We start from the raw sequence: 21,650 nt of genomic DNA on the forward strand, positions 1-21,650 counted from the left end.
CCTCATCATTATGTTTAATAAAGTTGCTCTTGGGTGTAGTTTCTTATTGGCCAGTCAAAAGTATATACCTGTGAAAGGCTTTGCTGAGAAGTCACATATTGTGATCCACAGTGAAAACTGGAGATGAAGCCAAATTAAATTGTTGTGACATCTGTCCCTCCATCTGCTATTATTTCCATAAACAACTTAAACCAGTCCACAAAATATACCAATATTTTCTTTACATATAAATCAAGAATGGCTTGCAGCAGTAGAATAAGCACAATAAGCCCAATTTTTGCACATACACAGAACAATATCAACTTTAAGTAGGCTAGAATAAGATAAATTGGCAATTGGGCCCTATAATTTTCTTTAGTGCCTTAACTGACCAGGTCTGGGTATTGTATTATAAAATGCGATGTATAGGAATAGATTATTTCTTTATTAGCAATAGAATTGTTATGTAAAGAACTCTTCACAGCAAACAAATATTAGCATCATAAAGGGGAATGACAAGCCATTGTTTATAGCAGATATCCTAATCACTTAATGTATAATTACAAATCCCAGTTGTTTAATCTCAAATATTTTATTCTAACATGCTTTCCCTCTTTGTAAAACTGAATTATTCGCTGAAGTGAACAAGTTCCTATTTTACTTTAATTACTTACAACAATTATAATTGTGTTGTTCATATCACTTAATACAATAGTTTATCAGTTAGTGCACATGGGTAGTAGTTATAATAACTTTGTGTAGTGAGATGCCAACACTCTTGCTTTCAGCATCCCAAAAGCTATAATCATATTAATGCATGACCACTTGGAATATTACTGGAAGGAGAACTGCTTTCAGTGCAGTTTTCTCTGGATAGGGAAACCCGAGGGTAGGAAATGATCCTGCACTGACTGAATGAGCACAGAAATCTCTGCTGGACAAGAGCCAAATACTATTGTGAAGAAGCTTATAACAATACCATAATACCGTCACTCCCAGTAGGAGACATTATACGTGCTAGGAAATTATGTCCTAAATTGGAAGGTAGTTAGAAAATATACAGCTGCAAAGAATAATGGGAGACTTATTCTATACAGACAAAGAAGTCTGTACAAAATATTGTGACCTGTCAAATAGGTTTATGATTAATTGTTACAACAAAGTTTGCTTTTAAATTCTCCTTTTCATATTTGCCAACATTTTTTTTTATATTTGCCTCTAATGACTGTATGAAAAGATTTCTTAGCACTTTCTGACTTGGAAAGAGAAGTCCTATTTTTATTTCTGCCATATGTAATAGCGGCATTTTGCCACAGGGTGGTACACCATGCATATTTAACTGAAGGTTTTTGTAATTCTTCAGACAGTTTGATTATGCCCTCTGCCAGCTTCACTCCACCAGCAACAGAACAATCCGAAGACATCAGAATAACTGGCCTCCACCCAAAGGGCTTAAAATCTTAAAAAATAATAATAATAATAAAAAAAAAAATATATATATATATCAGGTGTTCATGTATATGCTAATTATTTACATTTAGTACAAGCAATGGAAGTTCCTCAAGATTCCATTTACCTCTATAAATTTGACCCTTTCATCAGTTTTCTTTTTAAAGTATAAAATCTCTAGGTTTTGTCTAGTAAAATGAATTGAACTAGACAGAAATAACTTTAGCTGCCAGCCAATAAACTTGAAGATTAAGTTCTGGCTAGAAGCCAAATATACTGTATGTCAATTGCAATATAAGATTTCACAAATAAGACTTCTGGCATTTGAACATTTCTTGTCCAAACAGGATGCAAATAACATTTTGATCTTCCTTCTGATAAACTGATGTCCTGGTTTGTAAGTGCTAGCGTAGCAAATATGGTATAGCTGGTTCCTTGAGACATAATAATAAATGGGCTGGACCTTTTTTACTACTTTAACAAAAATTACAGCAGGGATAATATTATAATATACAAATAAAGGTTCCTAATAAAAAAAAGAAAAAAAAAAGAAAACTGAAAAGTTGGTTTAAATTTAAACAACTAAAATATAGGAACTGACCATTGACAACTTTAACAAATCATTGTTAATTTTTGGTAGCTAAGTCTTAAATGGCATGCATTCAAAGAAAAAGAAACATGTTTAATGATCCTGTTTCATGTTGATTTAAATATAACAGTACTGTAACTTTTTATAAGCAATATTAAAATAGACTATTAAATATTCAATTTTCTTTTAATTTAAAGGATATTAGAGGAAGAAAAAATACATATTAGTATAAGAGGATATCATATATGGGACTCAGAAAAGTGCCAAATTCATATCAATGCCAGAACTGAAACGTGAGACTCTTATCACTGAGATGTTACCATCTGTACAGGTTCCTAAATTGTCAATGAAACCAATTGTTCATTATAAAATTCATTTTTGGTTTTAATTTTTTTGTTAAATTACAAATGTACTTTTCCACTCAAATATTTCCCTGCTTAATTAATTTTTTCAATTAAATAGGTTAGTTATTATGTGATTTGACACGTCTCCACAGACAGGGGGGGATATTCATTAACCTAGGGCATAAATTATTTTACTACTTAACATGACCTCTAACTGTGTTTGCTGATCTGTTAAAGATTGAGTTTAAATTCCTGGGACCTGAGTTCCTAACACTTTTGCTTATGGGGCAAAATCCTGTCATGATTGCTAAAATTTCACTGCTGAGTTCCATGACTGAAGTCCTGGCAAGAGCAAGTTTTTTGTAATTACAGGGATTTTACTGGTGGAAGTGGGTGGAAGATCAGGCCTTAGTTTAAAATCAAAGGCTGCATCTACACATGCCCCAGACTGCGCATTTGGTACTGTGCAGTCCCAGCAGCGCACAGTTATTTTTAGATGCTACATTGCCGTAGCGACGAGCTATGGCGATGTAGCTTGTCACTATGGCAATGTAGCATCTTGAGTAGACATGCCCACTCAGTGGTGAATTCAGGTTTCACAGATGCACATTTTGGTAAATTAATGACAAAAGGATTTGTGTTATTATCACAAAGCTCTTCACAGCACAGCAGTGTAAAAAAATTAAAGCAGAGATTTCCAAATGCCAAAAAAGAAAAGGAAAAGGGCAGGTAGGCTCTTAACTCATATCCATAGCGAATAAAAGGACAATTGCACCTTTTAAAGGTCATTCCAATTTAGTTTTGTGCCAATCTAAAATCAGTGTATGTAGGGTGAGAATCAGACCAAAAGGCTTTTTTGTATGTTTGTTTGTATTACAACATTTGATGTAGGACTTGTAGTGTTTAATCATCGTGCATGATTCTACAAGGTACAAATGAGCAGTCTCTTGAAACCTACCTCTCTCACATGATCTGCCAAGGTATCCTGTACCAGAACAATCACAGACATATCTGTTCCACCCATCCCTGCATACGCCATTGTTTTTGCATGGGTTGCTAAGGCATGGTTTGGCAGTTTCTCTTGAACATGAAGGCTTCACTCCAGCAGTGCTCTGAATTTCAGCCATTTGTCGAATATCTTTGCTTTGGCCATCAATAAACAAATCCCTAATGCAGCCAACGTATCCATAATTGAGGAGTGCCGTCCACACCTCTGTTGGAAAGACCAGGCCAGCTTTATTTTCTGGTAAGCCCCCAAGATACAAGTCATCATCTAGGTCTAGGATTTCACTTTCTCCAGGTGCATTGTAAGGTGTACGCAGAGTATTCACAGAAATGGTACCTTGGAAGAAACAAAAAAAAGGTAAGGTTTTTCAAGAGAATTTGGACATCATTGCTTTATTCCCTTATTTCCCAAATACAATATTAATTTATTGCCAAGTACCTCACATATAAAAGTCCTGGAAGTTGTATTTGTACATTTTAAAATCAGAAAAGGACACACACATTATTTCATATTCATATAATAATCCTTAACCTCTCTCAGGAAGTATATGATGTAGAAATATTTCCATACAACACTGCATGCTGTTAAATGCAGGAAAACCAAAATCTACTTAAGTGATTAGAGGCAGGGAAAAAAAGTATTATTCACTGCAAAAAAGAAACGTATTCCAGTGCAATCTACAGAAGCTCTCTGCACTATCCTCTAGGTGGCTCAAGATCCCAAGCAAGGGGTTCTGCTGACAATGAATGCTCTGAGACAAAGCACAATGTCTTTGGGTTGGAGCCAAAGATACAGGGCTTTGAAAGACTCCCATTGGTTTCAGTGGGTTTTAGATCAGACTTTTTGTGAGGAAGGAAAGTACTCTCATCAGCTGCCAGGCAGCCAATCATTAAAAAGATAGTGATGTTCTCCCACAGAGAAAAATCAGTGCTGCTGACATTTACTTCTAAATGTGTGCACGTTACACAGAGGAGACAGAAGGAAAATAAAACTTACAGAAATCAGAAACACTTATTTACTTTTACTTCCACTTATAAACAACAACAAACCTGAAATGTTAGATCTACTAGTTGGGCAAGAAGCCTCAGAAAAGCTTCAGATGCTTTGTACAAACACAGGTTAGACGAACAAATGGGAGGACACTCCACACTCCAAATGTTTTTTAAAGAATGGAGAGCCTAGCTAAAAAACGTGAATGTAAAGAATCATACCACCTACATGTGCCACTGAAGACAGTCCAACTGATGAAGTAAGATCATTTTAAAAAATGTGTTTTTACATATAATTGTGTAAGCATGCAGATTTTAATATGATTCTGTCTTCACGTTCAAATAAGGTCAGAAAAGGGGCTGATCTGTAAAGTCCTCTAACATACCAAAGTATTAGAATAAAATACCAGCCACATTACATGATACAAGATACAGTACCATGATTTATGCTGGGTAAGATCTTGAAAGACTGTCAAAGAAAACCGGACACCTAAAGATCACATGCATGCTGACATCCAGACGTATGAGAGACACCATTCACAGCATCATCAATATGCATAGAAGCCAAGCCATAACACTGATTATATATTGAGAAAAAATAGTTCAACAATGTAATGGCTCCCCAAGGAATGCCATGTGGAAAGTATGTTCTCAGGATTTTGCAAGCACCTACATTCAACTGTGGTTTTCAAACTGAAGCAAAGATGGGTCACACAAAGATGTTTAATCACAGTGTGGCAGTGCACTGTGTGTGCCTGCCACTTTAAGGGCCTGGAGTTGGCAGCCTCCAGGTGCCTGATGAGGGCAGCCATTTTGAGGCAAGGGCTGCCTATATAAACAAGGCAGTTTGGCTGCAGGAAGCCAGGCAGCAACATTGCCTGGCTGAAGGGTTGCTGAGAATGACCTGGAGATAAGGGGGAGCTGCAAGGAGATGGTAAGGAGGCTCCTGGTCCTGGTCCTGGGCATGACCTGAAACTGCACCCTGCCGGGAGTGGGTGGCCTGGTGGGGCTCTCAGTGGCGCAGGAGCCCCCAGGAAATGCCAGGCCAGTTATCACCCTGGTGAAAGGTGGGTTGGAGCGCCTTAACCCCTAGCTCCCACCACTGGGTGGGTAACCCTGTTTGTGGAGGGGCCCAGAGGGTAGACCCTGAGAGACTGAATAAGTACAGGGCGTGGTGCTGCGGTTGCCCCTGGGAGAAGGGAGTAGTGGCACGGTGAGGCCCGGATAGAGAGTGAGGGGCTAGAGACCCAGCCCGAAGGAGAGAGTACCCTCGACTGGCCCAGGCTGGGGCCAGGACCAAGAGGGTCAAAAGGGCCAGGGGCCCACTGCGAGGGACGCCCAAGAGCCGGGGGCCTGGGGTCCCAACTGGCCTGGAGGTGGGCCAGGGCAAGAGGCCGAAGGTCCTGGGGGGACCACACTCGAGAGGGGAAAGTAGCTTTGGGGGGGCTAGGTAGCCTGGATGACGGTGGAGAGGCTGCCTGATAGGAGGGGATCATAGAAGGGTCCTGTATGGATGATTCTGGGGCCCAGTGTGCGGCCGGTAACTATGTGAACACCATGATGCCATCTGCGAGGCTTGGGCTGCAGTATTGGGGAGGCAGGAGCCGCAGAGAGCGCCCCCTGGCATCTGGGCACTAAATGGGTAGCCTCCTGCTTGATTGACATCTTAATTGAATCAATTAACATCAAAGGCATGGCAGGAGGGATAGGCGGGTGGTTGCCCAGAGACAGGTGGGCAGGCCATGGAGCGCGGCCCTGAGGAGGCCCCCTGTCACACACAGACATTTTGTTATATGAATATCATATTAAAATAAAGGTAATATGCCCTAAAACTTAGGCGTTTGTATTGTTCCTCTGATATCCCATTACCTGTATTAATCAGGAGGTTATACTACACGATCACTGTAGTCCTGCCTGTCCTTAAGTTCTATGGAAAAAGACCATTTCAACAGGCTACAATTTGGTCTGGCCAAATACTCTGCTGTCGGCCACCTTAAAAGTGTTTGTGGTATGATATTTTGCCACTCCTGTTAGGCAGAATCCTGTAGGAGCCATGTTTTTTTTTTTTTGGGGGGGGGGGGAGAGTGGGCTAGATAATATGCAAAAACAATCCTCCCACTTCTAAAGAGGACTCAAAGAGAAAATGAGGCATGTGGCTTTTTGTGTCTTTACAATTTTGTATTAAAATGGCTGAAAGTTGGACCTGTGTATGTAAGTCGGTTTCTTTTACACTTCTTCGTGCACATCTACATGAGGATTTAAGACACTTTAGCCCAATTCAAGGCACATTAAGGGCATGTGTCTATATATGAGCACTCTTAATGTGCCTTAAAAATGGCAATTTTAGGCTATTTATGCCTAAATTTGATACCTGCATAAAGCAGGTATCAAATTTAGCACGAACAGCTAAATTGCATTAGTGATCACAGTATGTGTCCATTGCCTTGGCACTAACTTTAGCCCCAAGTCAGTCCACATACCCTCATTAGGCAAATGCACATTAAGTTTAGGTGCATGTAAAAGCAGATGTAGACATGCCCATAGAGGAATATTTTGCTGCCAGTTAGAGGGCCCTCTAGAATATAATCAGAGCAGATGTTTCAATTCCTAGTTGAAGGAGATGGGTATACCGAAAGTTTAACTAGACCTTTTTTTCTAATCCATGCCCCAACTTCTTCAAATTGAGAATCCAAAAGATGTTTTACTAATTCGATATTTATATACCTCTGTTGCTACTTTGATTCTTGACCACCCAGAATTTCCATTAAAGCTATTCTCAAAGTCAGCAACTCTGACTTTCAGACTACTTGCTAAGGACATGTTATTACGTACCCAGGTATAAAAATCTGGCCACAGTTTTTAATAATCAGCTGCATCAAATAAAACAATACCTATTTAACTGAATTTAGACATTAAGAGGATCCCTCAACAACTAGAGTTTAAATATGGAAAATTATAAATTTGTTAAATTTTTCCATGTCTAGAATAAAATTTTAGGAGGTATGTCTTAAATTTTTCCCCCCGTCCTCCCCACTACAGTGGGGTAAGCTACAGAAGGATACAAGTAGTCTCCCATACTACTTGTCCCCCTCCTGTCCATTCTGCCTTCACCCCTGCACTGCTGCCTGCTCTCTGTGCCACCTCCCTTCCTGCTGCTGCCAAATATTTACCTTCAACTCACAATTTTGGCTGTGGCCGAGGTACTGCTCTGGCTTAGGGCAGGAAGCATGGAGCATGTGCTGCCTCTAGCCCCAGCCCAACCACTCAGCAGCTGTTGCAGTGGTGGCAGCCCCCACCGCAGCCCCAGACCTGGAACTAGGGCCACAGCTACCACTGCTTCTGTATGCTGGGTGGGGGAGAGGAAGGTGTGGAGGAAACCAGAGGCTGCAGGGGACAGTTGGTGGGGGGTGGGTTGCAGCTGCTGCCCCTTCCCTGCTTATACTCAGATCTATAATGAGGGCCTTTTTCCCATGCTGACTGGGGGAAAATATACAATAGTTGTGATATGCAAAATTAGTTCATAGCCTATACCAGTTACAACTGAACAGCTTCTGACTTATGTTGTACAAACAGCAGAATTTTAGGTAGCTTTCAAGGGAAGGTCTGGGATTGATTGGACCTAGAAAATGACCCTTGTAATATAGTTTCTCTATTTAAGTTTCATGCTTTTATGCTTTCCCCAGTACTGTACCCATTCTATTCAGTCTCTGGGGTGGGCCTTTTATCACCTTCTGCAGTAACACAGTATGAACCCAAATTTATACAAGACTATAAAATGGTCCAAAGAATATTGTTTTCTGTACCCTGTGTATTTTCCTCCAAAAGTCTGTTTAATCAATTCATGTTTAATTAAATCTAATTAAACTGCATAATTAAATGTAACAAAATCACATATCCCAGGACCTTATTTTACTATTCCCCTTATATTTTGACATCCTGTGTTATTTTTATAACATATTAAATTACGGAGATAACATTTACTTTATTCATAGGCTTTAGTATGGTGCTCTTTCCCATCTTATCTCATGCATCCCACACACATTAACAAAGCTGCCAACTCTTACAATATTTTCATGAGTTCGGTATGCTATACTGAAGCAGCAGCTATCTAGCAAGATGGAGTGAGTGTCACCCTAAAAAAATGCAGGTGGAGATGAAAAAAAAGTGAAAAGAGCTAGTGTTCAATGAAGCATCTCAAAGCAAATAGCAAAGCACCATACTTCTTGTACTATAACCCAAGGATGCATCACGTTTTGCTTCAAACGGCATTTAGTTTCCAGAATTTAAATAAGCCAATTTCTAGGCTAACTAGAACTGGAAGAAGGGGAAAATTCCTAAAAATGCATCTCACTTTTTCATAAAAACATTTCAAAATGTCAGTTCTAGTCTCTGTTTCAGATTTGACCGAGGACAGAAAGATTGCACATCTGAATCCTGGAATGTAGTTATTTACATGTTCTTGAGGTTCTTCTATTGCATGCCATGTTTTTGGATTTCAAACAGCTCATATATATTTCCAGAATTGGAGCAAGGGGTTCTTCAACCACATAATCAATATGCTATAGTACATCTGAATAACTTTCACCCTGGGATACAAACAGATATCATTTTTGCCAGGGAAGCAGAGCAACAATATACAAGAAGAATAAAAAGAGAAAAACCCTATTTCGATAGGAAAGGCATGTGGTAGGGTATACATGTATCACATTAGGCCTGGGAAGGAAATAATTTGATTGTTCTAAGGAAAGAGGAGTTCACATCAACCTCAAACCAACCACGCTTCCAACCAGAATTGTCAAGCTCAGGAGATGGCCATCTAATACGGTTGTGTGAAGCTTCGGGAGCTCATTCAATTTGAAAAAGGTTCGGCTCAATTCGGCAGCTGAATCTCCAAATCTGAATCAAACCAGGAGACTAATAAAAAGGTCTGAATTGATTTGAAGCTCATGGCAGAGCCCCCCCCCCCCATGCAGCGTGGGGCAGCAGGCATCACTGCCCCCCCCCACCACCTGGCAGCAGCTGGTGAATGTGGGGCACACTCTTTTTTTTTTTTTCTTTTTTAAGAGCCAGAATCTGGGGCTGGGCAGGGCAGCCATGTAGGAGGGGGGGCTGGGAGAATGGGTAGGGGCTCATGGCAGAGCACCACATGCATTGTGAGGCACTGGGGAGCAGCAGTGATCGCTCCCCTGCCTGGTAGCAGCTGGTGAGTGTGGGGCTTTTTTTTTTTTAAAGAGCCAGGATGCTGGGGCCGGGCAGGGCAGCCATTGACAGGGCTGGGAGAGTGAGCAGGGGATGGTGCCTGTTTGATTTGGAGATTTAGCCGATTCAGCAGTGGCCAAATCTCCAAATCAGATTCGGCTGAATTGATTCAGGACAGTGATTCGAATCACCGAATCAAATCACTGTCCCTTGAATTGGCCAAATCCAAAACGACTACTAGCCGCTTCGCATAGGCCTATCATATAGCTGTATCAAATAATATAAGGTAAAGACAAAGAAACAGATTCACAACGTGGTCTCAAAAAGGGGAAGCCTGGAGAAGAGGTCTTAAAGGGAAAATGTTTTTGTACAGTATGAGAACAACAAGCTTTGCTTGTGAGATCTCTGAGGTCCCATTTGTGCTTTCTGTTTATGCAGAGCCTAGAAAAATTGGATCTTAGTACATGACTAGGGCTCCTGGATGCTGCGGTACTACTACTACTACTACTACTCTGGGAAAAGGAGGCTTCTTTTACATAATATTTGACCACTTCATTGTTAGAAAAAAAATTCTAGCTCTTCTTGCAAAAAAGGAAATGCCTGGGAGCAACTGCTTATAAACACTTGTTTGAACTCTGGGTTATGTGAGAGAAAAGAAAGGCCTAGTTAAAGACCGGTGGTTTCAGGGTTTGACTGGTCTCAGACCAATTAATCTTGATTACCTGATTTAACTTGAAAATCTAAATTAAAATACTATTTGTTTTCCCAACATCACCATCCGTCAGGCTTCTGCTATGACTTATTGAATTTTGTTTGATCTTCGTCATCTCAGGTGCCATATAAAACCAACTGAGAGCACAAGTTGGACCTTTTGTACTAATTTAGAGAAAAACAACCAAACCTGAAAACTACTTGTCCGAGTGGAAAGGTTCATAGGGTCACTGAGATTGTTTATACTTTGAATGCAACCAGTACTTCAAATAGTTATTTCAATTGAAATGTATAAGTGTGGCGATTCAAGAACGGTGTGTATATAAAAAGCCCAAACAACCATGCTTGCAGTGGATGTTTAGAAAGTGCTACTCACAGTGAAACAGTGATTACAGTAAACCTTTAATTATGTGCTCTGGAGAGATCTGTATGCTTTCCTCCCTACAATTTCTAATGTTTAAACTAGAAGTTTGACTTTAATTCAAATTCTCAATGCCTTCTTATCATTTAAATGCTGCCTTACCCATGAATAACTGCTGATACAATCTGCTTTACACTGCTGTACACAACTGGAAGTTGACAAGAATGATAAATCTTCTCTCTGCTTTCTCTGAGTAAGGATGATTTCAAATAGATGAATGGCAGTTGTTTTGAAAAATCCTTGTAAGGTTATCCTTGGATATGCCAAATGGCTTAACATAAACTTAAACAACATTCAGGTTTCACAAAACGGTTATTAACCCAGCCTTAATGTGTTGCAGGACACTTTGCAGGTCTGTAGCTGTTCTGTGGTTTTTCTCCCTCTTTCCTTTACTGCAAAGTTGGCAGTACTGTAGCGGCAGAACCGCCAAACATTTCCCTCAGGTACGTGTTAATGATCCTCTTCAATCATATTCATTATCTCAGCAATTTAGTTTTCATAAGTCTGTTTATCAGGAAGTAAGACATTCATGCACAGACATATTTCTAAACCTTGCCTCAGTTGTGATCAGTTAAACGCAGAGATTGTAACTGCAGCTGCTTCAGCTATGTTGATTTCTATGTTTACCTTATTTAATCTATAAAGTTACAGTGATGATGTGAAGTCTTATAGCCACTTATTGGCAGGCATAAAAAATCTAAAGAAAAAATAGCATGTTCTTTCTTCGAGCTTGCTAGAGTGAATGCTATCTTGCAGTCTGAAAACAGCTGTGGGAAGTAGGGTTAGCAAGCCAGTAAATTGACTGGTCAATTGATTGCATACTTTTGACTGGTCAAAGATTATAGCAATTTTACCAAAAAAACCTACTTTTTTTTTTTTGTAGTTTTTTGATAGAAATATAATTTGACACATTTCATAATGGAAAATGTGTGCTCTTTCTGTGTATTACTTGGACCTACTGGCAATTTTTAATAATTTTTTTTTATCAGTATTTTACTGGTCAATTGACTTAACATTATTTGACTGGTTAAATACCCAACCCTAATGGAAAGGCCAGCTAACAAAAAGGTGACCGTTGTTGCTGCTGCTGATTAGAATGCATATACACTCTGGCTGACTAAGGAAAAGGTTACAATGTGCATGCCGTAGCTGCATAGCTACCCTTTTCAAACAATTCTGTAAAGAGAAGGGGGACCACCTCAGTTAAGTCACAATGTCTCACAGGTTATACAGAGGAACTAGTCCCTGGTGAAGATATATATAAGTAGGGTTATACTAAAGAAGGGGGCTAGCTGCTTCATTCCATATACCTGAAACAAAACAGCAGAGACAGATCCCCAGAGAAGAGGGCGTGCCCTGTTTGATAACCAACTATTGTTTAGTTAAGAACAGCACTTTCAAATCACTAGAATGCAACTCATCCTCACATGTATTCTGTATACATTTGAATACCAGTGACCAGTTGCCTGGATCATGCTGAATGTGCTACTTTTGCTGCTTAAGCATGTTACAGGAGCAAGGTCATAAGAGCGGTGTTTGTTCAGAACCGCACAGTACTATGCACTGAGTCCACAGGCAGGCAACAAGACATCTAGGCCTTATGGGTGAGGCAAATTTGTACTGTCATGGCAGGAGAGGCTTGGTTTGGGACCATGTAAGATTTGTCACACCTACATGGGTTCGCAAAACCAGAAGTTTTGTGAATTATTTGAAATAGGGAAGATTCAAAAGAACCCACCAAAGATATCATTCTAAATACCCAAGATATTTAGAACTTACTAGGAGAAGTATTTCCCAATATGGGAACAGAGATGGACATCGTTTGGTACCAGAAAAAGAAATGTTAATTTGGGAAGTGGAGTGGAGGCACAAAGCTCATTTTGCCTCTCCTGCTGGACGTGTCCAGCGCAGACACTTATTCTGTGGTGATCCCACAATTGAAATTGTACTTGGGGGGAGGCATCCCCTACAGCAGATGGGGAACGGGGTTAAGGATATTATACAACATATACGTCTCATCAATGCTGAAACAGCCTCTTTTCCCCACCTCTATAATGCAATGTGTTGTGGGGTGGAGGGTTGATTGCAACTTTCCACCAGGTAGAAATAATTAAAGAAGGACTCATGACCTGCACTGACCCCAGTTATTACTGGATAGTCCCTAGACAGTCCTTTAATATAGTTGCTACCTAATTAAACTAAATTCTTCACATCTGGTCTTTGTTTTTTTTAATTCCCTGTGTGCTTGGGAGAAAGCAGATCATTGCTGCTGCAGTACAGGGTGGATGCTCCTTCTGGCTGAGAATCAGGAAGAGAGCAAAGACTAGAAAATATGTTGAGGTACTTGCTGATCCAGCCAATACTGAAGTCAAGGAAATTAGCAAAGATCTTTGAAAAATGTCATAGCTTTCTATTAGCAGAGGGCACCACCGCACTGGATTTAAGGCTATGCAAATGAAAGGGAAAAAGTTTATAAAATAGATTATTTAAGCTACTTATTCAAGAACAAGGAAGGCCCTTCTTTTTTGCTAGAAATTTAGAAGGTGTTGTTAGCAAGGATGGGCAACCCTTATATAATATCTGCAAAGGCTCACTTGGCTGCATGCTGAGTGGGTAAGCTGTTCCTAAGAACTTTCCCAGAAAGGTGGCAAAAAGTATGCAGAGGGTGCAATAACTTTCCCAGGCAGGAGGGTATGCTGTGCACAGTGCATGCTTTTTACTGGAACATTTGAACTGTGACCAAAGCCCCCATTGCAAACCAAGGGTTCTGATTGGCTGCTATTGGGCCATAAAAAAGCTGAGGGAAGGAAAAGAGGAACAGAGAAGCTGGAGGAGAGCAACGCCAGCCTGGAGAGAGGGGCAGGGACTCGGCCCCATCCTTCCCCACCTCCACCCCTTCAGGCAGAGGGAAGAGCTGAGGCTTGCCAGGGGGCAGACATCAAAACAGAGGACAGCCTGAGTTATCCCAGGAGAAGCTGATTCCCGACCCGGGTCAGAGCTATGCAATCAAGGGCACAAGTACCCAGGGAAAGGGTGGGGAGAGGTTAGTAAGCTAACTGGGAGCTGGGAGAAGTTTCCTGGTCGGAGACCTTGAGAGGCAAGTCCTCTGTTTGAGCTGGAAAAGCTCATGCTGCAGGAACAGAGACCTGCAGAGGGAATCCCCCTGTCTCCATGTGGAGGTGCTGGGGGAGACAGTGCAGGGAGGGAGCGGGTGGTGAGAATCCCAAATCTGCATGGGTGTGTGAGCAGACACTTAACCCCTAGTCTTTGCAGGAGGTCTTTTTCAGAAGGAAACAAACTAAAGAAAATAAGCTTATTAACTGCAGTGGCTCATTGGAGACTGTTCTTTTCTGAATTACCAAGGAAGACCTAAGAGTCCTCTTTCCCTAGAACAGCAGAAGCCTCACTTCCACCATATAGTGGTGGATCATAGTTAAAGCTGTGTTGCCATTTATTTTTATGGAGAAGGGATTGTGACCAGAGGAAAATCAACCTGGGTTATGGGAGGGAACTGTTTTAAAGGGATATCACCAGGTATATGTAATTACTTAGGTTGTTTGATGCAAGTGGGACCACCCAGTGTGTTTGGAATTATTCACCTAATGTTGCAGTTGTAAATTTTATTCAAATCGTTGGTTTTATTATCAACTATATATAATTTTTTTTTCTTCTTCTTTTGACTAATCATTTATTTTCTGTATATAGTTATATATAATAAAAAATCTAATGTGTTTATTGGACGTGGACCAAATTCTTGGGTGGTGAGGGTGAGGGACACACCTCTCCATGGGATACCTCAGTCAGTAGACCTGCCTGAGGGGTTTCCCAGGGCTACTGGTACCCTGAGGATCTGGAATCTGGCACATCGCCCGGCCTAGTGTGTTGGCATGGGTTACACTTACAAAGAGATGCTTTTAGCTTCAGTTCAAATATGTATCCAGCAGTCCAGATGCCAAGCAGCTGGAAAGCTCACAAGATCACACTCTTAAGGTTTTCTCCAGATAAATGGCCTAGGAAAGGTATTGCAAGTCACTGACTGAATATTTCCTCTGTATTTAAAATAGGACATACATTTAAAAATTAAAGATGGGGACCGGAAGATGATATGATGGGTGTGAGATTATCTTGACTTCCCCTTTTTTAAGATTTATAAAACACTCCTTGGGCTTAAACCTGACTGCCTGTGGTGTAAAACTTCAAATAGTGAAAGGTCATTACTCAAATGAGGTCCACTCCAGTGAAATCTGCAGTTGTCATGGGCAAGTGGTGTTGGACTCCATATTCAGACAGAAAATGCTCTCGTGGGAAGAATGAGACTGATGACTTAGATCATTATCTGTGGTCTTGAATGTTTGTTAAAGAAATAAGAGGGAAATGGCTCTCTCCATTAATGGAAAATATTAAATACTGGGATAATGATCTGGCTTCTTTCTAAGACTTTGGACCCTGCTTTATAATCCTTACATTTATTTGTGCTATACTTGTGAACTATAAGGGCAAAAATCAAATAGAATTTTCCTGTCTTGTTTTATTGTTCCATGCTTCATTTTCCCTTTTCTTTTATATCATTATACACTATGTTCTGTCTGAATTTTGTGTAAACTGTTAGAATGCATAATATTACTGTATGTTTTTAGTAAGAAATAAGATTAATAAATGATGTTATTTTCTTTCTATATGCTTTGTATTGACCATTTTATTGTACAGTTTTGGCAAAAACTGTAAATAAACTACTACTATTTCAGATCTTCACTGCTTACTGGTCTTGGCTGGAACAGGAGTATGACAAAAATCCAGTTCATCCATACACTTACTCTTATTGAGTAGCTAATATCAAGGAATTCTGCAAGGGATCACCAAAAATGAGTAAATGTAGTAGAATCTAGCTCATGATATATTAAAATACTTTCTTTTCCACTTGAACAAAAGAGAAATATGCTATGATCTGCTTTTTAACACACTTATTGTATGTTTTTGTGGGGTCAAGTTCCATTAGCTATTATTCAGGCAATATTTTCATTGATTAAATGGGACACTTACTACTGTAAAAAAAACAAAAACCAAAAAAAAACCACCCTCAACATCCTTCTCCCCACCCCAACCCTCTCCCACCAAAGAAAATCAGCAAAAATTTCACTAGTTGGCCAATCTAACAATCACATTTATTCAATTGATGAAGAAGGTTCATGCTGGGTTCTGATTTTTGATGAATATTCTGTTTGGAACTGTGCTAATATCCCAGTATTTATCACTAACTAAACTAGTCCCATTATAGAGTAAAATCAGTACAATCATTTTACTCTGTATAAAGAGCAGAAAAGGAAAACCCTATATAACAGACAATTTAAAGGTCTCACTCATCCTTGGTCATAGCTATCTTTACCAGTTTCATTTTAAAATCACATAATGCACAATAACTACACCCCAAAATTACCTATGGATAAATCTTTAAAAACACTTTTCACACACTGAGTTTAAGCTCCCCTGGTACACACTGCTCCTGAAATTAACCTAGATAGTTGCAAGTTTTCAAAGATTTTCATGTAGCTTAGCATTATCCTTAACTCCTCTGGCTCTTAATGGAAATTGCAAGGCAAAGTCATCATGTAACTATTAAAGTTTAGAGGCATATCTCCAAATGTAAACAATTATAATGTATCTGTTTTCAGAATAGTGATGTCTGTGACCGTAAGAATAACCTCTACTTTTCATAGTGTCCCAGGGGCATGATTATAGCTGGATTTTACTGCTTCATTTCAACCACTGAAACAGCATTTTAAGAAGGGAAGACTCAAATGATGACTTCAGTGTAAATAACATAACCACTGGATATTCAATCATAATTGAGGTTTTTGAGCGTATCTGATACCTCAAGAAGAGTAAATAAGTAACAGTGTCATGAAACAAGGTAGACTAATACAATTAAATCTGTGGCCTGATTTTCAGTTCAGATTTAAATTAACCTTCCCTTTTTTGTGACTACAATTATGCAGGCACAGTTAAGGTTCACTGACAATCTAACAGCTACTAGTGGTTTGTTTGGTTTTTTTCAAGACATCTAAATTAAGTAGATTTAATCTGAAAATTTGGATAATATGTTTGAAGGTCTGGCTTTCAAGTATAATCACTCCTTTATCAGGGACCTCAACCTAAAAAAATTATGACAGTTTCTACAAGCTACTGGGTGCATTTAAATTCCAACAGACTTTGAGAGATGTTGGTATTTCTTAAACTCTGCTTCAAAGCATTTTCATAGCAAGTAAGTGAAAAATCTTCGGCTGAAATTTAAAAGCAGTAACCAAATTCAACCTAAGGTAAAAGAGGAGATGGAAGGGAACAAAGAGATGGAGAAGCAAGAAGCCTGGAGGAAGAGAAAGGAATACAAGATCCACAAGGGGGAGCAAAGGAGGCATTTTCTAGGTTTGCAGCCATACACATAGAATAATACACTTGCAAAGTGTACGTAAATTAAGGCTGGAATTCCATCTAGCTGTTTTAGTAATGTGGATAAACCACAAACCATTTAAGTGTGTGCTAGTGGTATATTTCTCAAGAATCCCTCAATGAGATGGATTACAGTCGTATTATGTACTGCTGAGATGTACATTATACCATTTTTTAAACATCTAGATTCTGTTTTACTCTTAGTAGAATATTGGCATGAACTCTTCACATCATACTTACAAGAGGTACTATAGCACAGACCTTAAAATGGTCTTATAACTAATGGCTATTGATTATTTGCTGAAGCCAGCATGCATTCCAACTGCTACTGAAACATAAAGACACTTTCACTAGCAGGCATTTTACTGGAGAGTTAGGGGCAGTATGTGAAATCTGTAATTGCATCAATGTCAGTGGGAACATTTGCTGAGTAAAATACAACCTAATATGAATAAGACTCTGGCAGACATTAATTTTATTGCATAACAAGATCTGAAGAATTTTATCTCAAATGTGAAAAACCATGCATCCTGCTGTGGCAGACATTCAAGATCTGGTAATATGTGAGATTTCTGCAATCTGGGATAAAGTTCCTCAGACTCCATCACTTGCCTATCGGGGCTCAGGGATCCCAGAACCGGGGACTGGCTTCCTGACTTTCAGCTTTCTGGTTCGCAATGAAGCTCGGGGTCCTCAATTCTAGGTTTTCTGCATACCTGGACTTTTAAAAGTTGCACATCTTAAAGTTCTGGGCTGCATATGTGCCTATTAAACATGTATGAGATCATAAAGATGCATCCTGATCCCAGGCTCTGCATGTGCCAGGAACTTTAAAAGTATACATTCAGTCACCCTCTCAACCTGCTGGCATGCAGGGAGCCCAGCATTAGGGAGCTGCTCCCCAATCCCAAGCTCCCCACAAAACCCTTAAAACTTGCCAGCATCCAGGAAACCTAGCATTAGAGGTCTCCAGCTCCCCAGTATCTGGCTTCCTGAACATCAGGAAACTTAAATGGGTCTGTAGGCAACTCAGCACTGGGGAGCAACTCCTAAGCTGGCCTCTCTAGTTGCCCTTTAGCTTAACATGTCGCACATTCAAATCAAAGCATGCTGTAAAGCACCTACAAAGCTGTTCCACATTTAATGTGGAATAGCTTTGTGGCTGGTTTGCCATTTTTATTACATGATTTATTAGTTGAAAATGTTAGCATTAGTTGAAAATTAGTTGTAGCATGTTCTGCCAGAGGTCTAAGACTAGCAATGTTTACTCATTAGTAATTTATTTCCATTTTTATTGGTATCCGGTACAATGTATTGTTAATCATTCATTAGCATGCCTCTTAATTATTGTGAGATCTATTAACCAATGACTGGAAGCCTTGATTTATTCCTATGGTTATAGTAATCAGTTTCAGCATGCTGGCAATTACTTATAGTCTCCTTTTGTTTGTTTACTTGCTTTTTTACACTTGCAATTTGCCACTTCAGCTAGTTCTGAAAATATGATGATGCAAATGATTATCAGGAAGACAGGGACTCCTTCCTTCCTTCCTCCCTTCCTCCTTCCCTCCATCTCAAGTAGATGATATATTTACTTGCAAGATTTAGTACTCAATAACCCAGTAAATGTTCACATAACATATTGTACTTGGAAATCATTTGTGTTTCAGTACCTGACAATAATGATTCATTACATCTCCTTTACTTATCAGATGATGTACAACTTTAACACTAGAAACATTATGCATAGGCAACAATCAAATCTATCTGATATTTTTTAAATCAGGGGAATAAAAGAAAAAATGAATTGTAATTAAAAAATATATATATTACCTGCTCGTCCATCCCGCTGAAAGTCTACATGGTACCATTCTCCATCATTTACTTTCTTCTGTAAGGCTTTTGTTTTAGTAGTACCTGATCCCATGTCTAACAGCAAGTAAAGATGACCATCAAGCATCTCAATAGCAAAAAAGTCAACCTTCACCATTTGGGGGTGTTTGGCATCTTTTTGGTGCCTGGGTTTTCCATGACTGAAAAGAATCAGGCCATTTGGCTCAGTTGTGCGAAAGTCAAATGATATCGAGCCTGTTTTCTTGGCATTCCACTTTGGCAAAGAGATGAAAGACTCAGGTGTTTCAAATGTGATGGGATCCAAAGTTGCAACGTTTTCACATTTAAATGCCACAACACCGTGAATCTTCATTTTATGATCTCCTTGCTTGGCTAGTCGAGATAATTCCAACCTGACGTCATTATTTTTATATACAACCTGTAAACAAAGCACAGTGATTACAAAGGTGGTCTCAAGTATTTTAACTGATCATAAGTGTCAATAAATACCAGTAAAAATAAATAAATCACAGTGAAGAGTGTTAGTGAATATACATGTGAATTTTATGTTTTTAATTTAATTTATCTACACAGACTCATAGATAGATAGATAGATAGATAGATAGATAGATAGATAGATAGATAGATAGATAGATAGATAGATGTAAAGAGATAGCTCGTCACTGAGTGAGGTTTTAGTAGTATCTTCGATTAAACTAAACAGTACTGCTCTAAAAATATCCAAAGAGTTAATTTGAAGAATCTGAACATAATTTGTGCTATCAGTTGCAAATTAGCTTGTATAGACTTGGTTGCTTAAAAGCCTCCTGTGCACAGCCATTTTGCTGATGTTAGTGAAGTATTAGGTTTCTTGCTCCTCTAAGCCCTTTATCACTTTTTCTTAAGTCTTCAACGTTTGTATATAAAACCTACCAAGGTCAGATTCTATACTTTAACATTTTTCAGTTATTCAGGATCCTTTTCACTTGCCCTTGGAATTGAGAATAATACTACCTATGTTAGACATAAGACAATACAATAGGGAACTCAGTATCACAGATATAAAGACACACTAAAAGCAGGACAATTTCAGAGACAGTAAAACTGGAAGCAAAATATATTGCTGAATTTTTCTCATCAGAGTCTAGGTGGAGATTATTTAATAAAACTGAAATACAGCACTGGCTATAAATCTAATGGACCAGGATTACAAATATCCCTGTATTAAATAACATGTTTGCTGTACTCAAAACCCTTGAGAAGCTGGATATGAAACAGTTATTTTCCAAGCAATAATGCTACTTTTGTTCTACTGTTTTTCAGCTTATTTTGATGGTATGGCGTTTTCTGTGTTATCAGTGACAGAAGTGTTGTATTTACAAGTCATTCAATTGGCACGGATGTTAAGAGGCATTTGTGATCTTGTTAAATTAATCAATAAAATAAATCAATTAGGTTCGGTATATGTCTGGGGCAACATCATAACTCTATTAGAAAAAAAGAAAATAGTGGTGACATAAGTTAAAATCTCTTTTTAGCCCCCTAAAGCATTGTGTTTTGACAATGACACACCTTAGGCTTGGTTGTTCCTTTTGGGAAATGGCTAACATTAAAAGAAGATTTGAAAATGAAAGAAATGGATCCCCAGTGTGGTTAATCATTGCAACTCCACTGATTTAAATGGGGGTATGTCACTTTATGTCAGCTACCATAAAGTCCACAAAACAAGCAAGGAATCTTTTTCAGGATATAGCCCTATGAAGTGCTGTTCCTCTCGCAAGAGCTTTTATACAAACTTGTGCCCAAAAAGTGAAAAATCAGTACATACAAATCAGTCTATATAAATATAGAAATTAAATGACCCTGAACTTAATTTTGCCCTTGTATTAATCAGTATAAACTGTGAATTGTCAGGTAAACTCCTAAACAGGTTAGCGGGAGTGTAGTTTCAAAGAGGTGGTAAAAGGTTCTTGCTTTCCAGATCCTGTTCTGTATTCAGTAATATGATGGCCAGCAATGGAAAAATGATAGTACAACAATTGCGCCATATTTTCTTTGTCAACAGAAACCACAAGGGATTTCCCCTGAAATGAAAGATGTTTGTTGTGCTGAGAAAAAAAAAATGAGAGGAAAAGTATAGATAGGGTGCATGTAGATGTGTATATTAGTGTAATGCAGTAAACTCTAGTGAATATCGTTTACATGTGTGCTTGGGACAATAGCACATTGAACCAGGTTGGAGCAGCCCCAGCTGGCACAGGGTCCAGGGGTTCAGGCTGCTAGCCCAGACTGCTCTGCCCTGGCTCAATGTGCTGCAGCCCCTGCACTGAAGCACCCTTCTGCCCCAGCCAGCTGAGTCAGTATCTGCATGTGTGCTGCTGTGGAGTAAAACATCCACCATAAGGTAGTACTTGTATTTACAAGTACTAACCTGTGGCAGAGTTTATTAGTTTACTCCAGCATAATAGTCCTGCATATGTAGATGCTAAGACATTTAATGTGGAGCTAATTAGGCAACTGCAGTAAACATCCTGTGTAGATGTGCCCACATTACAGAACGCCAACAAAACTGAAAAGTTCTTGAAACTCAGATTTTGCAGTTTAGATCACCCCAATTTGGAGACATAAAATAACTGATTTCCAAGGGACTAGAGAGAAATCTTGGTAACCTTTTCTAAACTTTAGA

At 39.2% G+C, this 21,650-nt stretch overlaps 1 protein-coding gene across 17 annotated transcripts in view; it reads right to left on the reverse strand.

Moving 5' to 3' along the window:
• The window catches only part of NRXN1 (neurexin 1), a 1,201,358-nt gene that overhangs the window by 642,103 nt on the left and 537,605 nt on the right, over positions 1-21,650 (reverse strand). For all 17 annotated transcript variants that reach the window (XM_019497420.2, XM_019497419.2, XM_019497417.2 and 14 more), the window contains 2 exons: positions 18,965-19,403; positions 3,320-3,703 (listed from right to left, as the gene is read on the reverse strand). In XM_019497420.2, coding sequence (XP_019352965.1) covers positions 3,320-3,703; positions 18,965-19,403 — 823 coding nt within the window. The remainder of the gene's footprint in view (positions 1-3,319; positions 3,704-18,964; positions 19,404-21,650) is intronic.

Source organism: Alligator mississippiensis, chromosome 1, assembly GCF_030867095.1.
Source record: "Alligator mississippiensis isolate rAllMis1 chromosome 1, rAllMis1, whole genome shotgun sequence".
Classification (NCBI taxonomy): domain Eukaryota; kingdom Metazoa; phylum Chordata; order Crocodylia; family Alligatoridae; genus Alligator; species Alligator mississippiensis.